This window comes from Nerophis lumbriciformis, linkage group LG16 (genome assembly GCF_033978685.3).
Source record: "Nerophis lumbriciformis linkage group LG16, RoL_Nlum_v2.1, whole genome shotgun sequence".
Lineage (NCBI taxonomy): Eukaryota > Metazoa > Chordata > Actinopteri > Syngnathiformes > Syngnathidae > Nerophis > Nerophis lumbriciformis.
Genome location: NC_084563.2, coordinates 29,386,128 through 29,397,098, shown reverse-complemented (window position 1 = coordinate 29,397,098; position 10,971 = coordinate 29,386,128). Strand labels below are relative to the sequence as shown.

General features: G+C 37.4%; 1 protein-coding gene across 5 annotated transcripts in view; it reads left to right on the top strand.

Moving 5' to 3' along the window:
- kdm4c (lysine (K)-specific demethylase 4C) overlaps positions 1–10,610 on the top strand; it is a 123,524-nt gene extending 112,914 nt beyond the window's left edge. For 3 of the 5 annotated variants that reach the window (XM_061976918.2, XM_061976915.2, XM_061976916.2), the window contains exons 19-23: positions 260–433; positions 1,588–1,707; positions 5,069–5,161; positions 9,667–9,723; positions 9,883–10,610. In XM_061976918.2, coding sequence (XP_061832902.1) covers positions 260–433; positions 1,588–1,707; positions 5,069–5,161; positions 9,667–9,723; positions 9,883–10,050 — 612 coding nt within the window. In that variant the 3' untranslated portion in view covers positions 10,051–10,610. The remainder of the gene's footprint in view (positions 1–259; positions 434–1,587; positions 1,708–5,068; positions 5,162–9,666; positions 9,724–9,882) is intronic. The other 2 variants (XM_061976917.2, XM_061976919.2) reach the window with 2 other exon arrangements.
- Positions 10,611–10,971: the final 361 nt, after the last annotated feature.

Sequence of the window (10,971 nt, the reverse complement as noted above, 5' to 3'; positions counted from 1 at the left end):
GGCCCTCTGAGGGCCGCCGTAAAAGTGGCCCTCAATGAAGAGCAGTGTGACAGCTTTGATGTACACACCTGTCAACATGTTCCACAAGAAGATGGACATGTCTTGTTATCAAGTCATCACACTATGATGTGTTGGCCCTGAGATGTCTGACATGATGTGTTGGCCCTGAGGTTGGAGTCCAAGCAGGTGTAGGAACATTTCTCTGCTCCTCCTCCCCTCAGCAGATGTAGGAACATTTCTCTGCTCCTCCTCCCCTCAGCAGGAGCAGCGGGCGTGTCAGGCAGCCATCTCTCTGGGCCAGACGGTCATCTCCAAGCACAAGAACCTGCGCTACTACAGCTCCAAGGTCTCCCAGGTCACCTCCCAGGTCTTCTACGAGGTCATGTTTGATGACGGCTCCTTCTCCAATGACACCTACCCTGAGGACATAGTGGTGAGGACCTCCTTCATACCAAATATCACATCATGGCCACTTGCTTATGTCAGCTGCGATACAGGCAGTCCTGCAGAGTGTTTACTTGTGTGATACCATGTGTGATACAGGCAGTCCTGCAGTGTGTTTACTTGTGTGTGTGAGATATCATGTGCGATACAGGCAGTCCTGTAGAGTGTTTACTTGTGTGATACCATGTGCGATACAAGCAGTCCTGCAGCGTGTTTACTTGTGTGTGTGAGATATCATGTGTGATACAGGCAGTCCTGCAGAGTGTTTACTTGTGTGATGCCATGTGCGATACAAGCAGTCCTGCAGTGTGTTTACTTGTGTGAGAAATCATGTGCGATACAAGCAGCCCTGCAGCGCGTTTACTTGTGTGTGTGAGATATCATGTGCAATACAAGCAGTCCTGCAGCGAGTTTGCTTGTGTGTGTGATACCATGTGCGACACAAGCAGCGTGTTTACTTGTGTGTGTGATACCATGTGCGACACAAGCAGCGTGTTTACTTGTGTGTGTGTGATACCATGTGCGATACAAGCAGTCCTGCAGCACGTTTACTTGTGTGTGTGAGATATCATGTGCGATACAAGCAGTCCTGCAGCGTGTTTACTTGTGTGTGTGATACCATGTGCGACACAAGCAGCGTGTTTACTTGTGTGTGTGATACCATGTGCGACACAAGCAGCGTGTTTACTTGTGTGTGTGTGATACCATGTGCAAAACAAGCAGCGTGTTTACTTGTGTGTGTGTGTGATACCATGTGCGATACAAGCAGTCCTGCAGCATGTTTACAAGCACATGGTAAATTGACTCTCTAGCGCCCCCTTTAAAATCATAAAACAATTAGCCGTATCGTCAGAAAAGTCTCTGGAGACACTTATCATGACAGGACGCAGGTAGAAGTCACATGATCCAACACCTGAAAAGAAAAACTAGGTCATAGGTCAACAGACTCCTCTCAGGGACTTTGACCCAGTGAGCTGGATTCAAATGACACATCCTTTAAGTGATGGCTAAGGATGTGGGTGTGGCATGGCGCCAAACCTTCAACATCCATGAGTCAGTTCCACAAAGTCAGACCTTGGTCAGGATGGATGCAGATGACTTGAGATGATCCAAAGTGATAGTAGGCTGATGTGTGTGTTCCAGAGCAGAGATTGTGTCAACACGGGTCCCCCTGAAGTCGGGGAAGCGGTTCAAGTCAAGTGGCCCGACGGACTCTTCTACGGCGCCAAGTACCTGGGCTCCAACGTGTCCTACATGTACCAGGTATGTACATGTACCAGGTATGACCCACTAAGTGCAGGTGGGAGTGTACATGTACCAGGTATGGTGACCCTCTAAGGGCAGGTGGGAGTGTACATGTACCAGGTAATGACCCACTAAGTGCAGGTGGGAGTGTACATGTACCAGGTATGGTGACTCACTAAGTGCAGGTGAAAGTGTACATGTACCAGGTATAGTGACCCACTAAGTGCAGGTGGGAGTGTACATGTACCAGGTATAGTGACCCACTAAGTGCAGGTGGGAGTGTACATGTACCAGGTATGGTGACTCACTAAGTGCAGGTGAAAGTGTACATGTACCAGGTATAGTGACCCACTAAGTGCAGGTGGGAGTGTACATGTACCAGGTATAGTGACCCACTAAGTGCAGGTGGGAGTGTACATGTACCAGGTGGGAGTGTACATGTACCAGGTATGGTGACCCACTAAGTGCAGGTGGGAGTGTACATGTACCAGGTGGGAGTGTACATGTACCAGGTATGGTGACCCACTAAGTGCAGGTGGGAGTGTACATGTACCAGGTATGGTGACCCAGTAACACCCATGTGGACTTAGACGTGAGAAGAAGATGAGAGGGGAGTTGTGAGGGGCTGATGGGAAAGAAGAGTGTGCATTATTCAAAGTCTCTGAAATATTCACCGGGCCAAGAGACATGCAGCCTCCACTTAAATCTTTATTTAGTCCAACATTTCTTCTGCACTAATGCATCTGTGACGCACACCTCCGGTCCTTGGAGACAAGTGCTGCATTCAAGGACTTCTTCAAGCTACCATCTCTTTGTAGCAGGATGCTAAAGTTTTATATGCTCTTCATGGCCACTGATACTTCCTCTCAGACTTAGACTGCTAGCATCCATGGGATCAATAATACTGGAACTGTACAACATGCTTGTAGTCATCAGCAAACAACTATATCAAATATATACATTACAGAATATTTCTATGTAAACAACTCATTTCACAACGTATATATCCGCCACGTGCGGCTAATATATGGGAAACAAATCCTTTTAGAGTTTAGTAGGTGTGGCTTGTATACCAGTATGTTTTGTAGTCTGGAAAATACGGTAATCTTCCACCAAATGGGGGAAAACATGTTATTTTGTAGACTAACAGATACTACATTGCTTCATTTGGAAACAATTATGGTATGTAAATAAACCTTTACAGAATATTTCTGTGTAAACAACTAATTTCACAACGTATATATCTGCCACTTATAGTCTGGTGCGGCTTATATATGGGAAACAAATCCTTTTAGAATTTAGTGGGTGCGGCTTATATACCAGTATGTTTTGTGGCCTGGAAAATACGGTAATCTTCCACCAAATAGGAGAAAAAAAACATGTTATTTTGCAGACTAACAGATACTACGTTGCTTCATTTGGAAACAATTATGGTATGTAAATAAACCTTTACAGAATATTTGTAATAATAGTGTGTGGGGCTTATATGGTTGGGAAAATAGGGTACAAGTTGGGCGACAGACATCACACATGGGACGCTTTAGTGAGTAAGAATAGTTTTAGTTATATTGTAAAACTTACAAACGTTGCTTGGAGTGATGAATGAAGAATCCATGCGAGTAGAAACGCTATGGACGGTTAGAAGACGGAACGACACGAACACTTCGAGTTCAAACCACGAAATGGAAGGACCTTGCTGTGTGCAAACTTGTACAAAAGATGGCGCCGTAGCACAATGACACACCTTTTAGGAGTCTTTGCTTGTTTTTTTTTTCATTTTGGCCGTCAGCAAAGAAAACTCCATAAATCAGCCGCAGGGTTCAAAAGTAGCGACTTATAGTCCGGAATTTACAGTACTTCACATGTTTAGATTACCGTATTTTCCAGACTACAAAACATACTGGTATACAAGCCACACCCACTAAATTCGAAAAGGATTTGTTTCCCATATATTAGCCGCACCGGACTATAAGTGGCAGATATATATGTTGTGAAATGAGAATGTTTATTTACATACCTTAATTGTTTCCAAACGGTGTCTGTAACAGGACAGTAAAACGGCTGATCAAACAAAACAGAAGTCATGGTCATGGACCCACTAGCTGCGCAAGCTAGCTCTCCAATCAGCTAAACAGACTCAATAACTCCACGCTGACGTTTTGGTGAATTTACTGCGGAGTTTGTGAAAGTGAAACAATACAAAAAGATTGTAAGTTAATAAAACTAACACAGACACTTGTAAACGTGTTAGCATATTAGCTTGATTACATTACGATAGCACGTACAAATATGCATGAAAACACTCCTACAGACATCACACATGGGACGCTTTAGTAAGTAAGAATTGTTTTAGTTATATTGTAAAACTCACAAACTTTGCTCTTATCAATAAGTATTATCACTTATCAAAATGTTCCTCATAATTCTTCTTCTTTGGTCTTTGAACACTTTCTCAAAGTGGATCATATCAGTACTTTGTTTAATCATCCATCCCATCATTTAATTCCACATAATATGCTAAAGGTTTTAAGTGTTGTACGTGCATACTAATGTTTTAAATGAGATTTTAGGTTATATTTCTCCTCTTTTGTTGAAAATAATTGTTGTACATTCTTGACTAGCAGGTTATAGTTGACATCATTTTACATGTTTGCAAATGCAACAAATCGTTGAATTTCAATATTAGGGATTGAATAAATAAAGTGTTTGTATGTTCTCTATATCCAACATGATGTATTATTATAACTGATATTTTTGTTAGACAGTTAGTGAATAAGTGTGCTTTTGTACTTATTTCCCATATTTCTGCACAATAACTCAGATATGTAACACTAGTGAGCAGTAGACAATATGAACATATTTACATTTATTCATTATTGACGTGTTTCTTCCTACTTTATGTTGTTTATTTTTTACATGAGATTTCCAGTTCATTTTATCATTTATTATTACACCCAAAATATATTTATTTTACCCTTTCAATGTCTACTCCGTCTATTTGTATTAGTGTTTGACTTTCTCTTCTACTTCTACCTGATAGCATTATTTTAGTTTTACTGAACATTTTAAGTCTGCTTTTGTCAAACCGTCTTTTTAATTTTTTATTTTTTGTATTATCTTCTGTGTGTTGTCTCCTGAACAAAACACATAAAATATAAATACATGTAAATAATCCTTTACAAATGTGGTTTCTCTAAAGACTGAACACTTGTGGTCCCAGTGTTGACCCCTGAGGTACACCACAAGATGTATTTCAAGCTACAGACCTATTTTTGCTTAGCTTCAAAAAAAAGTTTTTAAATGTGACTTTAATTGGTTCCAAGTGAAATAAATGTAGTCGTGAAGTTGTCAGCCCTAAACAAACACTGGTGTGTCCCAGGTGGAGTTTGAGGACGGCTCTCAGGTGTTGGCCAAGAGGGACGACGTGTACACGCTGGATGAAGACCTGCCCAAAAAAGTGAAACGCAGACTTGTAAGTATTCCACTTCAAACACGCACAGTGGAATTTCTCTAGTTGAATGCTTCTTTTGCATTATGTCGCCCAACTTCTACCCTTAAGCCCCACACACTATTATTACAAATATTCTGTAAAGGTTTATTTACATACCATAATTGTTTCCAAATGAAGCAATGTAGTATCTGTTAGTCTACAAAATAACACAATATAGTATGTGTTAGTCTACAAAATAACACAATGTAGTAATTGTTAGTCTACAAAATAACACAATGTAGTATCTGTTAGTCTACAAAATAACACAATGTAGTATGTGTTAGTCTACAAAATAACACAATGTAGTATCTGTTAGTCTACAAAATAATACAATGTAGTATGTGTTAGTCTACAAAATAACACAATGTAGTATCTGTTAGTCTACAAAATAACACAATGTAGTATCTGTTAGTCTACAAAATAACACAATGTAGTATCTGTTCGTCTACAAAATAACACAATGTAGTATGTCAGTCTACAAAATAACACAATGTAGGATGTGTTAGTCTACAAAATAACACAATATAGTATGTGTTAGTCTACAAAATAACACAATGTAGTATCTGTTAGTCTACAAAATAACACAATGTAGTATCTGTTAGTCTACAAAATAACACAATATAGTATGTTAGTCTACAAAATAACACAATGTAGTATATGTTAGTCTACAAAATAACACAATGTAGTATGTGTTAGTCTACAAAATAACACAATGTAGTATCTGTTAGTCTACAAAATAACACAATGTAGTATCTGTTAGTCTACAAAATAACACAATGTAGTATCTGTTCGTCTACAAAATAACACAATGTAGTATGTCAGTCTACAAAATAACACAATGTAGGATGTGTTAGTCTACAAAATAACACAATATAGTATGTGTTAGTCTACAAAATAACACAATGTAGTATCTGTTAGTCTACAAAATAACACAATGTAGTATCTGTTAGTCTACAAAATAACACAATATAGTATGTTAGTCTACAAAATAACACAATGTAGTATATGTTAGTCTACAAAATAACACAATGTAGTATGTGTTAGTCTACAAAATAACACAATGTAGTATCTGTTAGTCTACAAAATAACACAATGTAGTATCTGTTAGTCTACAAAATAACACAATGTAGTATCTGTTAGTCTACAAAATAACACAATGTAGTATGTGTTAGTCTACAAAATAACACAATGTAGGATGTGTTAGTCTACAAAATAACACAATATAGTATGTTAGTCTACAAAATAACACAATGTAGTATATGTTAGTCTACAAAATAACACAATGTAGTATGTGTCAGTCTACAAAATAACACAATGTAGTATCTGTTAGTCTACAAAATAACACAATGTAGTATCTGTTAGTCTACAAAATAACACAATATAGTATCTGTTAGTCTACAAAATAACACAATGTAGTATGTGTTAGTCTACAAAATAACACAATGTAGGATGTGTTAGTCTACAAAATAACACAATATAGTATCTGTTAGTCTACAAAATAACACAATGTAGTATGTGTTAGTCTACAAAATAACACAATGTAGGATGTGTTAGTCTACAAAATAACACAGTGTAGTATCTGTTAGTCTACAAAATAACACAATGTAGTATCTGTTCGTCTACAAAATAACACAATGTAGTATATGTCAGTCTACAAAATAACACAATGTAGTATGTGTCAGTCTACAAAATAACACAATGTAGTATCTGTTAGTCTACAAAATAACACAATGTAGTATCTGTTAGTCTACAAAATAACACAATATAGTATCTGTTAGTCTACAAAATAACAATGTAGTATGTGTTAGTCTACAAAATAACACAATGTAGGATGTGTTAGTCTACAAAATAACACAATATAGTATGTGTTAGTCTACAAAATAACACAATGTAGTATCTGTTAGTCTACAAAATAACACAATGTAGTATCTGTTAGTCTACAAAATAACACAATATAGTATGTGTTAGTCTACAAAATAACACAATGTAGTATATGTTAGTCTACAAAATAACACAATGTAGTATGTGTTAGTCTACAAAATAACACAATGTAGTATCTGTTAGTCTACAAAATAACACAATGTAGTATCTGTTAGTCTACAAAATAACACAATGTAGTATATGTCAGTCTACAAAATAACACAATGTAGTATGTGTTAGTCTACAAAATAACACAATGTAGTATCTGTTAGTCTACAAAATAACACAATGTAGTATATGTTAGTCTACAAAATAACACAATGTAGTATGTGTCAGTCTACAAAATAACACAATGTAGTATCTGTTAGTCTACAAAATAACACAATGTAGTATCTGTTAGTCTACAAAATAACACAATATAGTATCTGTTAGTCTACAAAATAACACAATGTAGTATGTGTTAGTCTACAAAATAACACAATGTAGGATGTGCTAGTCTACAAAATAACACAATATAGTATCTGTTAGTCTACAAAATAACACAATGTAGTATGTGTTAGTCTACAAAATAACACAATGTAGGATGTGTTAGTCTACAAAATAACACAATGTAGTATCTGTTAGTCTACAAAATAACACAATGTAGTATCTGTTCGTCTACAAAATAACACAATGTAGTATATGTCAGTCTACAAAATAACACAATGTAGTATGTGTCAGTCTACAAAATAACACAATGTAGTATCTGTTAGTCTACAAAATAACACAATGTAGTATCTGTTAGTCTACAAAATAACACAATATAGTATCTGTTAGTCTACAAAATAACAATGTAGTATGTGTTAGTCTACAAAATAACACAATGTAGGATGTGTTAGTCTACAAAATAACACAATATAGTATGTGTTAGTCTACAAAATAACACAATGTAGTATCTGTTAGTCTACAAAATAACACAATGTAGTATCTGTTAGTCTACAAAATAACACAATATAGTATGTGTTAGTCTACAAAATAACACAATGTAGTATATGTTAGTCTACAAAATAACACAATGTAGTATGTGTTAGTCTACAAAATAACACAATGTAGTATCTGTTAGTCTACAAAATAACACAATGTAGTATCTGTTAGTCTACAAAATAACACAATGTAGTATATGTCAGTCTACAAAATAACACAATGTAGTATGTGTTAGTCTACAAAATAACACAATGTAGTATCTGTTAGTCTACAAAATAACACAATGTAGTATCTGTTAGTCTACAAAATAACACAGTGTAGTATATGTCAGTCTACAAAATAACACAATGTAGTATGTGTCAGTCTACAAAATAACACAATGTATTATCTGTTAGTCTACAAAATAACACAGTGTAGTATATGTCAGTCTACAAAATAACACAATGTAGTATGTGTCAGTCTACAAAATAACACAATGTATTATCTGTTAGTCTACAAAATAACACAATGTAGTATCTGTTAGTCTACAAAATAACACAATGTAGTATCTGTTAGTCTACAAAATAACACAATGTAGTATCTGTTAGTCTACAAAATAACACATTTTCCCCCCCATTTGGTAGAAGATTACCGTATTTTCCAGACTACAAAACATGCTGGTATATAAGCCGCACCCACTAAATTCTAAAAGGATTTGTTTCCCATACATAAGCCGCACCAGACTATAAGTGGCGGATATATACGTTGTGAAATTAGTTGTTTACACATAAATATTCTGTAAATGTTTATTTACATACCATAATTGTGTCTGTAACACGGCAATAAAACGGATGATCAAACAAAACAGAAGCAAGCTAGCTCTCCAATCAACTAAACAGACTCAATAACTCCACGCTGACGTTTTGGTGAATGTACGAAACTGAAACAATGCAAAAAATGCTGTTGTAAGTTAATAATACTAAAGTGTTAGCATATTAGCTAATGCTAACGATGCTAGCTTGATAACATTACGATAGCAGGTACAAATATGCATGAAAACACTCCTACAGACATCACACATGGGACACTTTAGTAAGTAAGAATAGTTTTAGTTATATTGTAAAACTTACAAACGTTGCTTGGAGTGATGAATGAAGAATCCACAGGAGTAGAAACGCTATGGACGGCTAGAAAACGGAACGACACTAATACTCATTATGGCCGTCAGCGAAGAAAACTCCATAAATCGGCCGCACCGTTTTAAAAGCCGCAGGGTTCAAAGTAGCGCTTATGTGTACAGTACTTCACATGTTTAGAATTGCACATTCCAACAAGTCTGAAAAGGAGTAGGCAGAAGCAGAGCTTATTTAATCCTCCTCTCCGTTTCATGATCATTTCCAACACATTTGTTCTTTCCTCTTTTCCAAGTCACAAGACAACACGTCACATGAATAAATATCCATAAATCAGCCGCACCGTTTTAAAAGCCGCACGGTGCAAAGCGTGGGGGGAAAGTAGCAGCTTATAGTCCTGGATTTACAGTACATGTCAGTCTGTTGAAGAAGTATGAAGGAATTAATTATTTTGCTTTCTTCTCCGGTATTTTGTGGCCCCTCCCGCAAAAGAAGGACGAGCCACGGCCAGAAAAGAGGTGCAATAAGCAGACTTGCGTCATGTCCCAGGTATCCTAGTTCTCTCCTTCCCACCTGGGCCGCACTTCTTCTTACACTTTGACCTGGCCCGCTGTTCGATGCCGGAGATTCCACTGTGGCTGTCTCCCCCAAAGTGGCCACCCCGCGCCTCACCTCTATCTCTCTCTCTCTCTCTCTCTCTCTCTCCAGTCCACAGCCTCCAGCATGCGCTTTCAGGACGCCTTCTTCACCACGCAGGGCGAGAGGAAGCGCCATCGCACGCCCAACTCCCGCTTCCAGAAGGACTTTGTGGCCCTGCCAGACCTGCGCAGCCAGGCCAGGTGTGAGCACAAGGAATGCTCCCTCAAAGGGAAGTAGTGTGTGTGTGTGTGTGTGTGTGTGTGTGTGTGTGTGTGTGTGTGTGGGAATATCTATTTTCTGGACTAGACGTATTTCCCTGAGACGAGTTGAGACTCCAGTCGGATATTTTAACGCCATTTTGAGGAGGAGCTTCCTGATTGGACAGAGGAAAGGTCACCCGAGGTCATTGCCTCCTCGCGCTTTCACGTCCGTCAGGGAGAAAACACTTTTTTTCTTTTCCCACCAGACAAGTCTTTTTTTTTTTGTCCTGGTCGTCGCCATGGTTACCTAGGCGGAGCATGAGCGCTCCTTTACTTCTGGTCCTTCCTCACCTGTCACCTGCATGTTTGACACCGTCGCTTAGCTGCTTCTCCCCGCTCGGCGCCGCTGCTTATTCATCATGGGTCGGGTTCCCCCAGCGAGGCGGACAGGAAGCGGCGGCGCCAAGCACACGATTACCACGTGGAACGCTACTTTGTTGGATGAAATTATTTAAGATTTTTATTTATTTTTGTGCTTGCTATAGATGAACTATTGCTAACTGCTGTATGAAAATAAAATGTTTTTTTAATTGCCAACGTCTCTTTCTTTTTCCTAAACAATCTGCATCCAAACTGTAATGTCATTAAATTATCTTTTCATCAGTGCAGGTGGAAAAACTAAAACTAATGACTTTCCACTAATTTGAAAAAATAAAAATTACATCATCGACTAGTTGTAAAAAAAAAAAAAAAAAATTAATTTCATTTTCAACTTATTGTAAAAAACAATTACATTTTTAACTAAGTGTAAACATTTTTTTAAATTTAACTAATTGTAAAAACAACAGCAAATTACATTTTCGAGTAATCGTAAACAAATTAACATTTTCAACTAATTGTAAAAAACAAATACCATTTTCAACTAATTGTAAAAAAAAATATATAAAAACACATTTAA